The following is a 20,609-nucleotide window of genomic DNA, read 5'->3' on the forward strand; positions in this document are numbered from 1 at the left end:
ACTTGTAATTGTTTTTTTTTTTTTTAATAGATAATTATAATTCTGATTAAGTTCTCATATAGTAACAATTTATGATAACGGATATAATTTATTCAATTTAAAAGTTGAAAAAGTATATACAAATACTATATTGTAGTACATTTTTAAATTATTTGCAAATTACAGGTCTAAATTGTGGTATAAAATTATATATTTTTTTAGATTTTTTACATACTAGTAAGTGTGACACCTGTTATGTACGTGCATAATTTTAGAAAGTATTTTAACAAAATATTTTTATAAATCTTATTATTTATTTCTTGTAAAACTAAAAATGACCCAAATATGTTTATATAAGAGATAAAAATGTAGGAGAAAAAAATATCAAAAAATACTTATAAAAAATCAAGATGAATGAAGAAATTAAAAATTAATTAATTTATTTATTTAAAACATTTTAAAAAATGATAGATCACGAGTACCCTTTTCAATAATATATAGTATAGATATTATTTTATCAATGCAATTCGTCTTATATAATTAACTTTTGTCGTATATAATTACGATTAAATTTGAAGGAGAATAAATAACTTTTAAAATAATATATGAATTATTTGTCAATATGTCGCCTTACATGAATAAAATAAATTGAACATAATTTTATTTTATATCATATTTCCCTAAACCTGCCATTATAAATTGTTTTTTCACCTTCTTCTTCTAATTATTTTTTAGGGGAACCCATTATAAATTATTACTCACCCCAATTGTGGATTACAATTTTTCAGGAGAAGAATCTCACAACGACGTCGTTCCCGGTTCAAACTGGTAGTCGTTTAACACACTCCAACTGAAACCCCAGATGAGCAGCAAATCGAACAAATTCTCTCTCTCTCTCTCTCTCACTCACACACACACACACACAAAATCTAAGGTGCATCTCTCCACCACAATCTCTGTGCCAGCACGGCCATATGTAGTACACATCTAACACCTCTCATACTTCTCAGTCGCAATCACACACTCAGATATACATACAAAACCCTCAATCAATCCTTAATTTAATGGAAACAAACCCCCGATTTCATACCCTCTGCTTCTTCTCCTCCTCCTCTCATGGCTCTTCTCTTTCTCCCCCGTCTTTTTACCGTTTCAATGTCCCCAAAACGAGCATTTTTTGCGCCCAAAGCCCGGTTCCGATTATCTGCCTCCGCCGTCGATGTGAGAGTGGAATCCGGTGCGGCGGCTAGCAGCACTACAGCCATTGTGTGGTACAAGCACGACCTTCGCGTCGAGGATCACCCAGGGCTCGTGGCCGCCTCCCAGCATCGCTGTGTTGTACCTCTTTATGTCTTTGATCGCCGTATCCTGTCAAGTAAGTGATTCTTCTCTTGCTCGAGGAATTATGGTTGATGTCAGTGTGCATACTTGCTTTGATACATGCTAAAGTTTGTATTCGTTCACTAAGCATAAAAGCGATCAACTTTGATGGAATGAACGGAAACTATACTGCCTGATAGTTCATAGTAGCCATTGTAGCACACTGGATGTGTGTGCGTAATGTGTTGCACATGCGAAGAACATGCATTTATAAAAATCATCAAATTCTTACTATGTGTAATTGGCTGAAATGGAATAAAGAAAAGATAAATGTATATACATGTATCACTGCAAACAAATATGTAGATTGGAACACATAAGTTTGAAGATTTGAAAAACACAAACATGAGGGAAAAATTCTGCATATTAATAATTTTGTGTAATGTAATATCTATGTTACTTACATAATGATAGAATTTATATTGTTCTTTGTATCAATGATTCTAATCTTTCACTTTCACAAATAGTACGGTGTTGTTGTTGTCTGACTCTTGAAGGTAGGTAAGTAACGAAGAATTGTATACAATTGATGAATCCATATATTCCTAGAAAAGAATGAAAATAGGAGTTAGCAACTCAAATGTTTACTCACGGTCTTGTTTAATAAACAGATACCAGTGACTGGTTGCTAGTATGCTTCCACAGTTTTGGGTTGCTGTAGGTCTCTCCTGCTGGCTGGCATTCACTATGAGCAATTTCTGATCAACATATCTGCTGTTGGCTAACATGTGGTGTTTCACAATCTAATAGCACAATTATATTACGATGCATGTATGATGATGCACATAATTTGCTCATTGAATGTTACGTAAAGCTGTTTGGTGTCATGTTAGATTGGTATTACTGCAACTGACTTCAGGACCTCATATATGCAGGATTTTCAGATGAAATGCTAGAACTTCTCCTCTTTGCTTTGGAGGACTTAAGGAAGTTGCTAAATGAACAAGGGTCCAATCTAGTGATCAAGTTTGGGAGGGCAGAAAATGTCATAGGCGACCTGGTCAAAGAGGTGGTTACATTCATTTAGTTCACGCGTTCTAGTATGATATTTTATAGAGCTGTCGAGGAATGAGAGATTTTGAGGGCCCTTCTACTTATTTTTTACGTTCATCCCTGAGGATTATAACAGGTCCAGGCTAGCAGCATTTTTGCAGAAGAGGAGGTGGAGTATGAGCTACGCATAATGCTAGATGTTGTTGAGGAGTCATTATCTACTTTATCGTTGAGCGGAGAGAACACTAAAATTCTGACATGGAACACTCCATTTTATGATGTTAAGGTATTTGCCTCGTATGTTTAGTACTACTACAATTATTATTACTACTGCTACTATTCTTGTTATTATTATTATAACATTATTGTTGTTATTGCAATGAGCTTATGGATAATCACATTGGCTATAGAGTTTGGTGGATCTGCCATCATCGTACAATGACTTCACAAAGCTAAATCCACCTGTTGTTCCTCCTATTATGCCCCCAAAGTTATCTGGCAACTTGATGAATTTGTCCTGGGGTAAGTGATTTACGTATTGGCTATTCTTTTGACCAAGTTCTCTGACTTGCTATTGAGAGCTGGAACATAATGGCCATATATGATTTAGGTACTCTACCCACCCTGGCCGATTTGAAAGAATATAGGGACGATATTTATGGCTGGGGCTTTAAGAAGGAGGAATGGACTTCAATCAAAAGTTTATCAGCTGAAAATCTGCTTCAAAGAAAGAACCTAAGAGGAAATGTTGAGCTAAAGCCACCCAAACTGGAAAAAGAGAATCAGCGAGACTCAGGTAAGACCAGCCAAAGAAAGAAACCAGAAAAATCAGCATTTGTAACAAGCCAAGGGAGCTCTGTGGGAGGTGGATCTAGTCTTGTTTTGAATGCTTTGGCTGGATACTTGCGTTACCTAGAAGGAACTGCTCGAGATGAATGGCAGGAGTAGGTCTACTAGATCTAAGACTTTAATTTCTTATTTCCTAGTTTCTTCGGCCTTCTCCTTTTCTCAACTCACTGATTAGGCATTCCTTTGGCATTTTGTTTTTTATTTCTTATACTCTTTTAATAATTGGTAAATAATATACTTTCAAGAATCAAAATCATGTGACACAGTCAGGTACATTTCTTATTTGCTTGGAACAAGCGAATTTGCCTCCTCGACGTCATACTTAGTTGTCACAATTATCAACATTACGGCTGGATGGGAAATGGTTCTGCAGTTACACATTTTTACTTATAGATAGTTTCAAACTACTAAGTGGTCTGCAAATGTGCTGTTTCTGTTTAAACCAAGAATTTGTCATTCCATCTATTTTGTTCAGTAATTTTCATCCTCATTCAGCAATTTCAGCCGCACTACTAGCCTAATCCTTTTCTGTATAACAAGGTAGCTAAAGTGCAATCTGGTATGATTATGTTGCAGATATTAATGAGAAGAAAATGTGCAGTACCAAAGCAATGAAATGACTTGTGTTTCAATATCAAGAAGGTCACATGGTTTTGACGGTTCTGCAGTTACACATTTTCACTTATAGATAGTTTCAAACTACTAAGTGGTCTGCAAATGTGCTGTTTCTGTTTAAACCAAGAATTTGTCATTCCATCTATTTTGTTCAGTAATTTTCATCCTCATTCAGCAATTTCAGCCGCACTGCTAGCCTAATCCTTTTCTGTATAACAAGGTAGCTAAAGTGCATCCTGGTATGATTATGTTGCATATATTAACGAGATGAAAATGTGCAGTATCAAAGCAATGAAATGACTTGTGTTTCAATATCAAGAAGGTCACATGGTTTTGTTCTCTGTAATGTTGCTTCCGAAACTTGGAATTTTGAATTTGGTATTTGGTCTTTAAGGATCATCCACTAAGGCATTTAAAAACATCAGGACTATAGCTACAAGCTTCAGAAACTAACAAACTTTGTCAAAACTTATGTCACAGGGTACACGAAAAACTACGTCTATCTGAAAAACGTGAAGGAGCTTCATTTCAAGCCCTTTTTGGTTCAGCCCTTCTTCTTGGCATTATTTCCAGAAGAAGAGTATATGACGAAGCTATCAAGTATGAGAAAGAAAGAAATGGTGGATTCTTATCACCATTTGGGTACTCTACGACCACAGTGGCTGCAGCAATCAACACTGTGTCTTCCATGGAGGTATTGTTGGTCCACAATTTTTTCGGAGAATTAATGTGCTTCTTTGTTGACCTATGAGCTCAAGCACTTCAATTGATTGTATGACCAGTTGCCTGACTAACATTCTGATATGTGTCGTTACTTTGGGTAGTGGTATTGGCTTCTGAATCTGAAATGCCAAAAAACCAAGGCATGCAATTTCTCAATTCGGATATGGCGATGGAATAATTATCTAATCCAAGTGAGTATCTGCAGATGCAAGTTTTTCCTGACCCATTATATTATATACTCCATTGGTTAAACTTACCTGAGATTACTGATATTTTACCTAATAAGAGTGGTTCCATGTTTCTCAGTATACAACTGCTGGTCATGAAGGACCGGCCATTCTTCTTGTACATGGTTTCGGTGCTTTTCTGGAGCATTACAGAGACAATGTATATCCCATGGCTGAAGCTGGAAATAGAGTTTGGGCAATCACGCTAGTTGGTTTTGGCAAATCAGAAAAACCAAATATCATATACACTGAACTAGTTTGGGCCGAACTGCTCCGAGACTTTATCATTGAGGTGATTGGGGAGCCTGCACATCTTGTTGGGAACTCAATTGGCGGTACGTCATGTGGATCTCCGATACAATGGCTCTACAATGACATGGAAATGATAGATAAGAAAATAAAGAAAGACAAAAGAAATGCCTGCTTCTCCCCTTCCAGAGAAGGGTAGGGGAGAAAGAAAAGGATGCAGGGTGGAAGTCTTTGGAATTCTCTCTCTCATCGTACTTTTGATTAACTGACTATTTTGTCACTCGTTTACAGGATATTCTGTTGCTATCGTTGCTGGTATCTGGTCTTCAATAGCCAAGTCTGTTGTCCTTATGAACACTGCTGGCAACATTATTCCTGGATATTCTGCTTTGGGCTATTCAGGAGTAAGAGATACTGAAATTCATAGTCAACTGTTATTTCCCTTTAGTAGATTATTTCCAGTTTGTGGAATTGCATGTGATATTATAGGTTTCTGGGCTCAGTCCATACATGTGATATAATCTCCCATCTGGCTCGTATTTGTTCAATTAATATTTCAGGATAGGCGAACTTCAGGAGCAGTGTGGTTGGGTGCTAGACTCCTTTTGGTGTACTTGAGATTCAATATCAGGAACATATTGAGGAGTTTTTATCCAGCAGTAAGGGTTTTCCTACTTTTGGTTCCTCATTCAGACAGTGAGTATATTATTAATTCCTAAAACCATGTTGTGCAGAAAACCGATAGAGCCGATGATCAGCTCATAAATGAGATGATTAGAGCTGTATCCTTCAAGAACTATATGTTAGGAATCTGTGTGTATATATATGTACATATATAATGTATATATTAGCCCCTAACTCCTCTTTCTCCCTCAATTATAAAAGAGAGCTTTATTTCAGACATGGTTCCTTTTTTTATTAAGCTACAACTGCTTGGCCTTAACAACTTTAGTCATATGATCCTGGCGTGATTTTTGTTTTAGAAAGCATCTTCAGTTTTGATCTTTCACTCGCTTTAAATTATCTTTTGGAGGGATTTGAGAAGAAGATACTTGTCATACAGGTGATGTTTCCTATCTGAAACCTTGCAAGGGCCTTTATTTTTGTGATTTGTTTTCTTCTTTATCCAAATTATTGTTTGTTGTCTTGTTAGGGAATGAAAGATCCACTGTCTGACTCCAAGTCGATGTTAGCTATGTTTCAAGAGCACTGCAGAGGGATAGCAATAAAAGAAGTAAATGCTGGTGAGTTTATTGCATTCTTGTTTTATGTTTCAATCATTCTATCCACCTTATTACATGCTATTCCTTTTGCCAATTGTTGTTGCTTATACTGCTTTTCTGTTATCAGGGCACTGCCCTCACGACGAGCTGCCGAATGAAGTGAATTCGATCATCAAGGAATGGGTGGCGACTCTTGAAAGTGAAGGGTCTCCTGTTGCTGTGAAACAGTTGAAGCAATAATGAAGCAGAACATAATTGATCTGCATATTCAATTCAAATATAGAACACATTAATTCAGGACAGTTATACACATTATTCCAAGATACAAAGTGACAGAAGCAGAAATACCCAAAAAGGATATTCCTCAAACAAGTTATAATCCTAGCGACCGTGCCTCAAATTTGCTGGTGAAACCATCATAAGTATTGAGGCAAAGCCTTAATGATGTACATATTGCCTTTATTATAAAAACTAGATTCCAAGTGTTTTGCTGCAGTTGTACTTTGATATAAATTTAGATACAAAGAAGACAATAAGACAAACACACTCAAATGCCTAAGAGGTGTCTTATCAAACACAAATGCCAGAAATTTAACCACCTGCATTTGTGAACAATGATTAGACTTTGCAGGGTGGCAATGGAGCTCCACAAAGACAATCATTGCCAAGAAATGGACTGGACGGGAATTTTGTGGATGGAAGAGGACCACATAGATAGTTGTGGCTAAGATTCAATTCTTGAAGCCTTGAAATGGTCTTGGGCACATTTGCAGACACCATATTGTTTGACAAACCCAGGTACTTCAAGTTTTTGCCAATCTTCATGTGTTTCATATCAAATATTAACTTAATATGTGATGCCCAGAATCCTTCCAAATGAAAAGTTGAAGTGGACTTCCTGTTTGTTAATTCATTCTGAGAAAGACTATTTTGGCATGAAAAGCAGTTGGTTTCCGATTGTTCAACTTCATCTTGATCCCACATTTCACCAGCTTTAGAGATGTGTTACCAATCCATTTGGGGATGTTTCTGAAATGGTAATCACTGTATGACAAGTCCAGAGTGTCCACATTATATGCGAATCTCATTTCAGGAAAAGAACCAGTAAGCTTATTATGAGAATCATCAAGGACAGATTTCGATAGAATTGCCAAAACTTCTTTGCACAACTCCCAGAAAACTGGCTCTAGGAGAGATTCAATTCTATTAATTGAATTTAACCTGTCTGGAAAATTTGTATTTCTCCTGTTAAAGACATTGTGCCCCAGGTTGCTAACCACCTTCGACATTCAACAGGCTTTTAGGGTTTTTCCCTGAGAAATAATTATCAGCAAGGCAAACAACTTTTAGAAAAGTGAATGCTGAAAAGATATCTGGTACACTACCACTGAGCTGGTTCCAGCTTGAATTCAGCATAAGAAGCTGCTTCAGCCCCAGGGAGCTGCTTGGAATAGCACCTGAGAGGCAACTATTGCTTAAGTCGAGTTTCTCCAGACGTCTCAACTTCCACAAGCCCGGTATCCTGCTGGAGAACTGGTTTCCACCCAGAGCCAGACTTACCAGGTTCATCATATTACCAACCTTTCTAGGTATATGACCAGGTAATTTACTGTTTCTAGTCATTATAGGCTGATATTGGTATAGAAAATAAAAAATCTGGGAAAGGACCTGTTAAGTCGCCAAGTTCCCTCAAGAGGAATGATTCCATACACTGGAGTTTTGAGAGTGAGATTGAGATGGTGCCTGGCTGTAAAAGCCATATACTTGTGACATGGTTATTTGACTCAGGCCTGCATGATACCAACGCCCATGTACTGCAGTCTGTATCAAGTTTCCACGAGTTCTGCATGCCTGATGGGTGGGATTTATGCCCGACTTGAAATGCTAACATCCATTTCCATCGTCCACATGGCATTGTTTCATCGTTGCAGCAGGATACTGATGGATGAATAGTTGGAGGTTAATTTGAGTGCAATATTGGTATAAGCGAGCAGCATCATGTTCTTACTAGTAAAACAGGATGAGAATTGACCAACGAATGGTAGAAAAGATGAATATGGTAAGAAGTTATAGTTACATTAGCTTATTGATGCTGGATTCTTATCGCTTTCTAGGTAAGAAAAATTCACGTTATTAGTATGCATGGAACCTTTCACAAGTCATAAAAATCATGTTTAAGGATAGCCAAGGTTCCAGAAATGGCCTAAGTTATGTGTTGAATGAATTCACTACTTCTTACGTGGAGATCATATATCTAAAGTCACTTACACAGGTTGAATGTGAACCAATACCTTGTTTGCTGGAATTTCAATCTGACTAATATTTTGGAGCTATGGCGATAGCTTCGTATTTTGTTTTTCTCTCTTTATCTTTACAAAACACAACAAAATACTCAAAAAATGAATTGAAGTACTACGCAAATGCTTCAGGCCCAAGCTTTGACTTGTGCATGTCCATCAATTATTTGAGCAGTCAACAACCAATCTAACAAAAGTGGCATTGCATGTGTTTCTGTCATCTATTTTTTGACAAAAACTTGGATATGAGACTAAATGTCTTGAATTTTCTCAATTTTTGAGATTATTCTAAAAATTCTATAAAGTATAGGGCTAAATTTGTCAAATTTATCTAAATTTAAAACTATCTTAAAATTTTCATAAAGCAAATAATTACAATTGTTGAATTCCCTCTTTTATGAAATCAAAAGTGTAGTTTTACCTTGGGAATAGGTAGACCTGACCATATGAATCATTTGATAAAATGAGAAGCCAAGCTTCAAACCAAAGGCTAGCGGCTGCACTGCTATAGACCGTAGGGCATAATTGAAGTAAATATTGAACTCCTACACTATCAACTCACTGATTCGGTTCGTCAAAATTTTCTAGAAGAGAAGAATGTTCTGCCTAGGACAGGAAGAAGAAACAACTGCACTAAGCTATCAATTGACCTTGAATGCAGCAAACCCTAGAGTGCAATTCCCAATTGTAGCAAACACGTGCACTTAGCTCAGGGGAGAGAAGCTGGAATTATCCCTTAATTTTAGGTATACTTTTATAACATGATACAATTGCATCTATCCTAATTGCACAACAGAATCAATCAGATCCGGTATGATCGAGTATAGATCTCAAAGTGTATATAGAAATGATGACTTGCTCAACGGAGGTGCTGTGGGACGTGCTGTGGGACAGAGAGGAAAGCAGAAAATGTTCTTGCAGCAATCAGGTTTCCCCAAGCCATTACTTGCTTATCGATGTTTCTTCAAGTCAAATGGTGTTTGACAACAATATAACTTCAAAGTCATATTGTTCACCGTGTGTTTGAATCACTCACAGTGGCTATTTCATTCGGTGTCTCATTTCCTCTACTTCTTAGGTAGTCAAGGGGCAATCAGCTCGAGTTGGATAGTTGCATCTCCTCAACAAGGCTCGTTATATCAGGAATTATGCCTCCATTTTGTTTCCTTACCACACTATTCCCCACGAGATCGTTCAATATGATGGTTGGATCTTTTGCTCCTCCATGCTGCAGGAATTTTGACCTAAGAGCAGATCCTGCAGCCAGCGACAACGGGTCTTGCTGTAATATCTTTTGCCAGATGGTTGCAGCAAAGCATTTTGCATACAAATAGCTGTAGTAACCTGTGGCGACACAAAAGGAGGACGAGAACAGAAGCTTACTTAGAGTAAAAACGTTGAGTCACAAATTGCTAACTAACTAAACAAGGACTCAAAACATAACATGCATACTAGCCACTAGGTACAATTCTTTTCAGTTCCCTTTTAAAATGGGACCATGACAAGAAACAATAGTGCAGTCTTTTTCCTTTAACATAAATTTTGTTATCTCCACAAATCGATCATCTTAAGGAGAGCCCTCCGGCAGTGGACGTGATTTTTTCTTGTTTTTATAGATGTCCCGATGTTTTTTAGGTTGTTCAGAATCGTTCCTCTATTTTCACAAGATATCAAGAATTCGTTTTTTCCCCTCTTCAAATGGAAATCAAGAATTCTAAATGCAGCAAATAAATCATAAGAAACTGTACTAGAGTTGAAACTCAAGTTTTATAGTGTTGAATATGTTATGTTACAGGCATTTACAACTTAACCTTCTAGCATTTAATGGCAACTATGTCAAGCTCTCGGCCAGGGACATACCTGCACCATAAGTAACAAGATGACTAAATCGCGTGTGCCAATGTGTTCCTTCCACGTACTTCCAACTTGTGTGCTCTCTTTTCAGATCTGCAACTATAGAAACAGTATCTTTGACCGACGAAGGCTGCATTGTATGAAGTGCTTGGTCAATCAAGGCATAGAAGACCTGGAAAAGAAGCAAGAAACAAGTAAATTTCATAACAATCTATTGCGGACATTAACAATTTGTTTGGTCCTTCGACAACAAACCTGGCGTTGCAATTCAGTTGCAGCAAACATATTTTTAGCTCCTATTAGTGATTGCACCAACTTTTCAGGTATCGGATCACCTGTTGAATTATGCTTAGCAAACTTCCTTAAGACCCGATAATCCCATGCATAATACCTGTCATACCAGGAAAAAGAAAAGAAAGATGAACAATGCTCAAGCTAGAGCTTCATTTCTTCTATAAGAGTACAGCCAGAAATTTGGTGCATGTTTGAACATGCAGAGACACAAACAACCCCCGAAAGATTCTTTATCTTTTGGACCTCATAGCTTTAAGTATATTGATGCATGCTTTAACATAGAACACAATGAAGATAAAGCAAAAAAATTGAAAGCTTTAGTTGGATATGTTTGTGTGGTTTGTCTGGGAAATGTTTATTGGAAATGAGTTTTGAAGAAAGAATTGGGGAAGATGAAATATGTTGACGTTAATTTTTGGGAAGACATTGTTTTCTTCGGATGTCTTTTCATGCAACGCATTTTATGGTTAGTATATCGCATCAAAGTTTTATATTTTTATACTATTATTATATTAGATAGTGATAGGAAGATGTAAATCGATCGAATCATTTAAACATCTATAAAGATATAAGACTATATTAATTGGACTATATACAGTAGTAATATTGACTAGGGGCTCTAACAAAATTTCGGCAAAGAGGTTTCAGAAAGTTTATAATATGTTTGGTTGTGATTCTTTTGATGGAAAATGGTTTTGAGAAACAAAACCAAACATAATGCAAGTTTTGAGTTCATTTAAGCATCGCTACAGAAAAGTAAGGCCTCTAGATGTAAAAATCTACTCACTCAAACAGGTTTGAAGGTGTTTCAGCAAAATCAAGAACTACTCGGGTCCCTGAAAAATGTTGGTAATCCTGAAAGAAAAATCACCTCAGAATTAAAATTCTGGCAGTTAAACAAGGATGATGTTTAATATACTCAACTCAAAGGAACCATCATACCGTTCTTGACAGCAATGAGTGAAGAGCATGCCCAAACTCATGAAATAGAGTTTCTACATCAGAATGGTGAAGATGCACCGATGCAAAATTTGAACCCGGAAAATTGCATACAAGGGCTACTATCTGCATAATAAAAAAATAACCCATTTCAACATACAACTACTGCCAATATCAACAATGATATGCTGCATGTCAATGGCAAATGCTGATATGGGCTTGACAAGTTGTCTTTTATACTTTTCTGCTCTCCCCATGTTTGAGCCAATATGCATGCTTGCCATTGTGAGTGTTATGAGTGGGGGGTTTGAGTGGTTAGGTAAACTAAATCTGAAATCCTATAAATTCCCAAGGAAGAGGCCATTTTTCTGTCACTATCTTTTCAGCAGGTTACATATCTATGTAATGAACCTGCAAACTCATCCCCCCACCTTTTCTTAATCATAAGAAGAATAATATATCATATTATGTGAGCACTAACAAGGTTATTCACCATATAATAATACATGTCAATATGCCAATAGTCATCGATTACTCCAGGTAACCTCTAAGCAGGAATTCTAATTATCAAGCGCCAATACGCAAGTACTGCAACTTCATGCATTCTAGCTTTCTAATAACAATTACAAAATATCCCGGAAGGTACAGCAAACAATAGGAAAAGAAAGCAATTATGCGTACTGGTAACTGGTAGTCTGTTTCTGAGATTCGACGGCCCCCTTTGATAGCAAAATGTGCACAAATCGGATGCTTCCCCTTTCTTGATTTCAAATCGAGGTACAAATACCCCAAGTCTCCCTGCATCACGGCATATTATTCAACATTAGAAGGAACTTTTGCTTCAAATGTTTCTGAGGGTGAATTCAATTTGTTATAGGTTAGAAGAGGATTATGTGAATGCTACTTAACAATTCTTAATGACAATCAAACATCAAAGTCCCATATGCTACAATGTCCAAGACCTACAAATATATTCGATACATGTATTATTTGACTTGCTGAAGGTGAAATTTGACATCATGTTTCCTGCTTTTTAACGTGTAATATGCTTGATTGCGCAATTACAGCCACAATATACAAAATAAAAATACAATAGTTTGTTGCACATAAAGAAGGCCCCCCAACCGCCAAGAAAACAATGGAAGCTGGCAGGTTTTTCCTTGATCACTCTCGGTGAAACAAACTAATAAAAAACCAGTGAATATAAAGGCTGAATATTAGGCTACAAACTAAGAAGCACATGAAAACAGTACAGAAACCCATAGTTACTGGACCACTTGAATTGCAGTTCCATGTGAAATAAAAAACAGCCACAGGATGACACCCTGCATGACAATTAAATGAGTCCACAACTTTGCCATCTACAAGATTCATTATGATACTAGCTAAGAGTAAATACAGATACTAAAGCATGTATTGTTTCATGGTGCAATGTACCGGAACTACAATGTCTCATCTTTAGTAATTATCCTGTAAAGTGGGTAGGGAGGAGGGTGGGTACAACTAAAAGTAAAGATATCCACTTATGCACCTCATCAGGATGGTGTAGAGATAACTTCAGCACATCTGGATGCCATGATTCACCATGCCCAAGAGGAATCTCATGGCATTTCACACCAAACAATGACTGAGCCAGCACTTTTAACCCCTCAATACATTGTGGCAAGGAAAAATATGACACAACCACCTGAAAAGTTATACAAGATATTGTCATGGTTCGCAAGAATAACAAAGAAAAAGAACCAACATTAAATTAGAGATTTTCAGTCACTAGAACTTATTCATAGATCATCTTGCTGCTCTTGCACATCACTGTAATCAAATGCAACTATGCATGCATTCCATTCATTTCAATCCAATATACTAGCAGTAAATCACATAAGCAATTTATCCACCATTTGTTATCTTTGGCAACCGTTTCCTGGTTGTGAACTCCTTCATATTGCATGGATTATTTACCAGGTCTCAAGGTTTTCCACAGATATCAGTCAGCAGAAAAAGTGAGAGATTTTATCCTCATCAAAGTGAATTTATTTAAGATTTTCAAACTTTTTAATTTGTGTCACATGCCCTTTTGGAACTCCTCTGGAGCAACTTTTAATATTCTCTATTTCTAAAGAGAACAAAGTGATCTTCATTAAATAAAAGCAGTGTATTTTATCAAAGTGACAAGCAAGGAAAGAAATGTAATACTAGTTACTCAAGCAGAAAGCTGACTGTGAAAGACTTGCCAACTACAGAATGAACAAGATAGGTACAGCTGGACGCATGTGCTAGTCCATGTACATTGAGTCATACTGCTTAGATGAACAAGACGAACTAGAAATCAAAGTTTGTGAAATAGCATATTAACTGAATAATCCAAATTTTGGGCGGAAGACTTCATCATTCTTGTGAAGTATGGCTCATCCCATGGCTCCAAGTCTTCAACTAATTGGCCACTCTCTCCCATCTTAAAATCCAAAATTTTCTTGAACTCCTGCAGTGAGAACATTCAATAATATATATTAAGGAAAAGATGTTGTCGGCAGCAGAAAAATTTTCTAGCTAACTTTCACGTCTTAAGCATAAGCTGTAATCAGTATCATACCTCCTCAGCCTTGGGTCTGACCGTTTTACTCATTTCATTCAGAAAAGACAGAACAACTTCAGGCGACGAAGCCATATTATCCTTCAGAGCAAATTCAGCATAAGACTTATATCCCATTATCTGCATATAGTGATCATGTGACAGATTAGGAAAATGGTATTAATATGAGGTTTTCTGTATCAGAAAAAAAAATGAAAATCAAGAAAAGACATGCAAGTCAGAGTTAGGGAAGAAAAAGTTGCATTTGGAAAAACGACATAAAGACAACAATTATTGGAGATAATATTTTCAAATATTCTATCACCCATAAACATTACCACATTAATCATTCAAAACTAACTTGGGCCTCTGTAAGCATAGGTTATTGCACGTGATGGATGACTTTGGAGCAACAATTAACAGAACGTTTGTTTGCTTCAACCAAAAAAGACCTCGAATAATTTTCTCTCCCAGTCATAAGATATGGAAACAGTTTTTAAGCTCAATCAGTTAGTACAAGTCATCTCTCCCCACCATCACCATAGTCTGTAGAAAAAACTAACTTCTGTCTCCAGTGAAGTCGGTCATTTCCAGTCTACTTCTGCTATCGTATAATATATGGGCATGCTAACCTCAGCAAATTCATGACGTGCTGCAAGAAGCTTATCAAGGACTACCAGGTTTGCACGTGGCACTGAATTTCCTCTGATGTAAGCCATCTTTCTAACCTGGATAATAAATAAGATAAAATGTGGTGTGAACAAAGTTAAATTGTTTTATCAAATCAAATTAAGAAAAATTGTGTTTGGAATGAATCCATGTACCGATTCTAGTGACCAAATAAAAGGAATCATTCTGTCTAAGAACTATAATCCAAATCCCTACAAACAAACTATAACTCACGATTCATATGTAGTGAAGACATACTTACGAATTACATTACTAATCTAATGAACCTCTTTTCTGGTGTTGAAAAATCAGTCAAAAACCTTTTTCCTCAATCTCAAGGGGAAAAACAAAACCTACATTTTAGAAGGTGAAATTCAATTTGCAAGATGAATAAATTCAAGTTAGAACACACCTCAGCATCAGACACCAACTGCAAAATAGAACACAAAGTGCTAGGTTCTGTCACTAAGCGAAATCCTCTCTCTTTCAAATTACAGTCTGGCCCTGTTGATCTCTTTGATGCAAATGATGAAGGGCGGTAGATGGTCTTGGCGAGATGGTGCAATTTTTTTGGTAAATGTGAAGCTGGAAATATATCCACATGACCTGGGTCAGTGATAATATTTTCGTTGAACCTGATCAATCAAGAAATACATGCAAAACATCTTGCTATCAATCAACCAACTGAAAATATAAAAGAAAAACTAGTGTCTAGCAGAAAAATAACATAATAATAACTTGGCTGGCATAGCTCTCCACTCCTCAGTCCTCCCTGAGCAATAACCACTGTCAACCTTCGATAAGATTGAACCTTAGTGAGTCTGTCAAATGTTTTCTGCTAGTTAGTCAATATTTAGTATCTTTCGGCATTAGTTAAAATTATACATAAGAAACCTTATTAAAGTTTCTTGGTAATTTGCTATATATTTGAGTGACCATGTTAAAAATAATACCAAATTTTGATCTAATGGTTTTTATAATGACAAGTTGATTGCTACTTGTCCAAATTACTTTTGTCTTTTATTAATAACAAAGATTCAGATTGCATTTAGGTAGGTAGCCAGTTTAATTTTTATCTTGGAATTTTAATTGCATCATAATATTACAAAATTTTGTCATTTAATTGATGTCAAGAATTTTAACATTTTAAATTTGCCCACCATCAAGTAAGTAAATTTTGGTTCTTCCACTGCCTGTGAATTCATATACATACATATTACAAGGTGAAAACAAGCAGACAAGCAAGTTTGAGGTTTTGATTATAAATTACATCTTTTAAATGTTAGTGTGAAGAACACCTTCAGAGAAAAAAGAAACAAAGAATAAGTTATCTAAGAAGAAATATGAACTTACTGTCTGCAAAGCTGCAGAATTTCTATATTTAGCTGATTAACTCGATCCAGTTTCTCTGTCAAGCAAATGAGGGATATTATGAATCAAAATGTTAAGAGTGGAAGAAGAAGACGCTAGTCATCAAGGATCAGTACCAGGGCTGAGATGAATTCCACCCTTCTCCAAGTCAATGCGTAGGTGACGGGCAGTCCTCCGAGCTTCTTCAGTAAGCATGTGATTATTTTGCTCGGCTTTTACAATCGCATGATATAAACTAGGATTCGAATTAAGATACTGCGAACAATATTTTCCATTATTATACTGAACAAAAAATACTAACAGACAATTTTGTCTTATGAAACAAAATTTACGGTTGAACAGCTTTTCTCAAAGTAAGATACAAAACTGGGGTCTAGTTAAGATACTGCAAACATGCAGTATACTCAATAATTAATGCTAACAGATTATGTTTTTTATGAAACGAACATTATAATCCAGTAGTTAATTCAAGCTCTGTTCTGGTAAGAACTTCCCCATATATTTTTACAGCACCACCAACTGATAATTCAAAAACAAACCAGGTCTTTTTGGAATAAAAGATCTTCTCATTCTGGTGGCATTTGATACCACTATTTTTGTCATACTTCTCTCTTCATAAAGATTACTAAATCTAATTATCTACAGCTTGCAACAAATTTGAATCCTCTTAAAGCAAATACATATGCACTGGTTAAATGCTGATAGTAAATATAAAAATGTTAGAAACTTGGCTAAAGATTCATATGTGGTAGGACTTGATCAATGATTCATCCTTTGCATTCTATTCTGGTTATCTGGAGTAAAAGTTCTCATATGGAAAATGGAAATCCCAGTAAATTGTTTCTTTAGGCCATAGTTTTAGTTCCAATGTTCCATAGGCATTGCCAGGTACCGGGTATGAGTTATGAAAACAAGCCACCGGTCAGCAGTCACCTCACATGTAGATATTCATTCAAACGAAGAGATGCCCTGCTTGCCTCCTCAACAAATTCCCTAGAAAAACACATAAAAAAGTTAAAATACTAAACTATTAATGTACACATGCATTAAGAGCACAAATGGATGAATTAAAAGCTCACCTATCCGGATGCGTATGCCTACACAATTCTGCAGAGTCAATGGTCGTACAAACCTATCAAAAAAGCAAACATTTGAATCACTTGGTGTTGCTAAAGTAAGCACACTGTTGAATGGTATAAAAAGTTAATTTGAATTTTGGAGGGTTTGAACAGTGTATTGGAGAATTTAATTAGTATTTGATATTATATCCAGAAATGGTTGAGAAGTGCTGAAAATTTTGTCTGATATTGTTTTTTGAGGAGACAAAGTTATTCTATATGTCAAATCATGTTCTCATAATAACTGAAAAAAAAATATTGCAAGTGATAAAAATATATCTGCCATTGTATTTTGAGGAGACAAAGGGTTAGTGAAGATGTTAAATCATATCTTAATAGTGAATATTTGATAGTTTCACACATGTAAGTAATATAGAAAAAGGGAGTAGGGTCGATTATTCTTTTTTCCTTTTTCTTGGGGCGTATTGTTAAACCATCCTAACACTCGTACTATACTATGTTCGAAGTCATTTTTTTGCCCATTTTCACCTTCGCACTAAAAATGAAATGGAGCGTAGCAAACAATTCCCCAAAGTAGTACTATAAGAAATCAACATTTCTAACTTCTCCATCTCCACTAAAGAATTCTACACTAAGTTTCTCTTCACTTCATGCACATGTAATGTAATCATAACCAGCATTCATAAATACTCACACTTAAAGCACAACTAAAAGCCGTAGAAAACATACCGTATCAGATATATCATCCATTGATTTAATAATTTCAGGAGCTGAAGGCATTCCAGCAATATAATTCACGAGCTCATTAGACCTAGAAAGACAGCAACGACAACAACATTAAGCAGTTATTGAAATCATAAAGGAATAAATGAAAATTCTTCACTTTGTTACCGCTCAATTGCATCATCAACCATGCGTTGAAAACCTTTAGCAGTCTTTAAGTGGTCGAATCCATAAAGGCCGGTCTCCTTGACCAGTGAAGCCGTGGCGGAGTGCAGAAGGCGGCGAGCACAGCTAAAGGGCTCCGCCGGTGTACGGATTAGGGCGCGCAGCATAATTAAAGAACCGCCTGGGAAATCTCTTACTCTTTCAAGACATTGCTGAAACAATTTCAGCTTCGACAGACTCTAGTAAATTGAGAGAAATCAATCAGAACGCCGCTGCGAAATGCGAACAGGGGGTATAAAAATTTGCGAGTACTGTACATAGAAGATACCAAGAGCACGATTTCCCTGATTATCAAGGAAAACACGACTTCTGTTTCAAGTCATAATTTGGGGATAATTACGCCACCTTACAGGATGTTTAGTATAATTATGCATATATTTTTTATAATTTGAAAAAAATATATTTAGTACGTTTAATATATTTTTTTTAATAAATAGATCTATGAATTAGTCAAAATTTATTAGATTTGTTAATATTAGCAAAAAATTGAATACAAATTGCTATTTACACATGGTAAAAAAATCCTATAAATACTTGCACTAAGTATTACAATGTCATATTTTTATCAACAGAAAACGTAGTCATTTAGGCAATTTTAGTAGATTGGCTGGCTAGGTTGTCGAACCGTCTAAATTGACTTGCGAGAATCGTTGTATGGAAACTTTGGAGGTTTGGTTAGTGTGATAAAATTCACGGCTCCGATAGTATTATATTAGTCCTTGAACTTGAGGAACAATGGCAATCGCATGCATATGATGGTGGGTTGTATCGTGAGATGCGTTCACTATAAACCTTATTCAGTGCAGTCAAAATGAGTACTGAAGTTAGTGGGATCCACGAAAGAATCTGATTTGTGTTAGTGTTGTGATAACACTATCTCCTATATGCCCTAAGACTTGTTTAAATTCTTAGAAATTGTGGCCACGGTGATGAATTGAATGGGATAGGTTTTCCCATGTCGATTAGTAGAATAAACGGAATTTCAAGTTATGAGTATAGATGTCTAGTCAATAACGGGAACCAATACCTAATTTCATGCCTTATACTAAGTCGGGAGATGTTCACGCTATTTATTCACATAGCCTCTAGTCTTAAAATCTTTAAAAATGTGGGTTCCTATTGACCAACTCAGCAGACACGATCTTGTTGGCCCATGAGCGAGGCATTTGACCTATAACCCATCTGTTACTTATTAATTTGGTAGGTCAATCCAGCATCATGACTTGAGCCAATCTAGCATCATGATTTGACGGACAACAAGGATGACACATAACATATTTTTTTGACATCATAAGACATATCATATTAATAAAATTCTAACAAACCTCCCCTATATTGACGACAACTGACCTGAAAGCAACTGGTAAAACGGAACTCATAGAAATCAGGCTGACTGACAAGACTCATTTAAATAGTCATAACTTTTTTAATATAAGTTCAAACCGCAATTCATTTTATCTTTTATCCTTACTCTCATTTTTCAGCTATTTTTCAGTATATCTTACACTCCATGATATTGTTATAACTTTATCATAATATTATCTCATTCCAATTCCATTATTACACAATCTTCGTTATATTTCAAGTATTTCTATCATTTTTTTAGTTAAGTAATTATTGAATTAAGCGTTTGAGTACTAATTTTTTTGTTTGCAGGTTAGTCATCATTTAATCTTAGAATTTTTGTAAAAATCTTTCGATTATTATGATGCGGCTAAATTCCAATACGCATCAATTGCAATTGTTAAGAAATTTCACGATCGATTTTTTTTATCTGATGTATAATAAAAGAATTCTAAAATAACTAAATCTAACATTATTAGCTGAAATATACATGGATATAGGTACTCATATATGTATTGTGTTGCTTGTGTGACGAGTTGCTTTAACATTTGACATTTATTTTTAGCCTTACTAGAAAAATTATCATTATTTCATAGGGCAAAAGGTATCCCATACCCGGTGTTATTCGAAAATAGTATTTTATTCCTTTATAAATTCTTTTTTCTTCAGTTATCTATTGTATTCTTAAAAAAGAAAACAAAATACCCTTTTATACTATGAGCGGTCATCATACATTGTAGGTGTAAATTTTGTATTTTTTAAAAATACTGAAATATATATATATATATATATTAACATAAATGGGTAAATTGCTATTTTCAAATATGACATGGGAGGGGATCATTTTGCCCTTATTTCATATGTTATCGATTAGGATTTCGGTATTCTTAGGAGGTCCACGAACAAAGGTGTGATCTTGTAAGACTCTGTACGTCTTCCCGATATTTTTTTTGTATAATTTTTAAAATAGACATCCAGATCAAAGATTTTTCATAAAAATTATTGAG

General features: G+C 35.7%; 2 protein-coding genes across 5 annotated transcripts; one reads left to right on the forward strand and one right to left on the reverse strand.

Annotated features, from left to right (window-relative positions):
• Positions 1-832: 832 nt before the first annotated feature.
• Positions 833-8,509, forward strand: LOC105160578 (DNA photolyase). Of its 2 annotated transcripts, XM_088879528.1 has the most exons (16): positions 1,214-1,354; positions 1,971-2,130; positions 2,235-2,368; positions 2,489-2,638; positions 2,763-2,874; positions 2,963-3,296; positions 4,297-4,510; positions 4,641-4,730; positions 4,846-5,101; positions 5,307-5,419; positions 5,576-5,674; positions 5,750-5,797; positions 5,968-6,078; positions 6,169-6,259; positions 6,366-7,036; positions 7,535-8,509. In XM_088879528.1, the coding sequence occupies exons 3-15, from the start codon at positions 2,249-2,251 to the stop codon at positions 6,476-6,478; spliced, it is 1,851 nt and encodes a 616-aa protein (XP_088735654.1). In that variant the 5' UTR covers positions 1,214-1,354; positions 1,971-2,130; positions 2,235-2,248; the 3' UTR covers positions 6,479-7,036; positions 7,535-8,509. The 2 variants fall into 2 exon arrangements, with proteins under 2 accessions (XP_020548896.1, XP_088735654.1); XM_020693237.2 differs by lacking the exon at positions 1,971-2,130 and having other exon boundaries at positions 833-1,354.
• Positions 8,510-9,100: 591 nt separating this feature from the next.
• Positions 9,101-18,489, reverse strand: LOC105160579 (Zincin-like metalloproteases family protein). Of its 3 annotated transcripts, XM_011078018.3 has the most exons (17): positions 18,202-18,489; positions 18,040-18,121; positions 17,311-17,363; positions 17,170-17,224; positions 16,348-16,486; positions 16,214-16,268; positions 15,273-15,495; positions 14,824-14,919; positions 14,213-14,332; positions 13,976-14,101; positions 13,154-13,309; positions 12,304-12,420; positions 11,626-11,748; positions 11,471-11,538; positions 10,645-10,780; positions 10,396-10,561; positions 9,101-9,879 (listed from the first exon to the last, which is right to left on the reverse strand). In XM_011078018.3, the coding sequence occupies exons 1-17, from the start codon at positions 18,363-18,365 to the stop codon at positions 9,629-9,631; spliced, it is 2,130 nt and encodes a 709-aa protein (XP_011076320.1). In that variant the 5' UTR covers positions 18,366-18,489; the 3' UTR covers positions 9,101-9,628. The 3 variants fall into 3 exon arrangements, with proteins under 3 accessions (XP_011076320.1, XP_011076322.1, XP_020548895.1); XM_011078020.3 differs by lacking the exons at positions 18,040-18,121; positions 18,202-18,489 and having other exon boundaries at positions 17,165-17,224; XM_020693236.2 differs by lacking the exons at positions 17,311-17,363; positions 18,040-18,121; positions 18,202-18,489 and having other exon boundaries at positions 17,124-17,224.
• Positions 18,490-20,609: the final 2,120 nt, after the last annotated feature.

The sequence above is a fragment of the Sesamum indicum genome, linkage group LG4, assembly GCF_026168435.1.
Source record: "Sesamum indicum cultivar Baizhima isolate 11 linkage group LG4, ASM2616843v1, whole genome shotgun sequence".
Taxonomy (NCBI): domain Eukaryota; kingdom Viridiplantae; phylum Streptophyta; class Magnoliopsida; order Lamiales; family Pedaliaceae; genus Sesamum; species Sesamum indicum.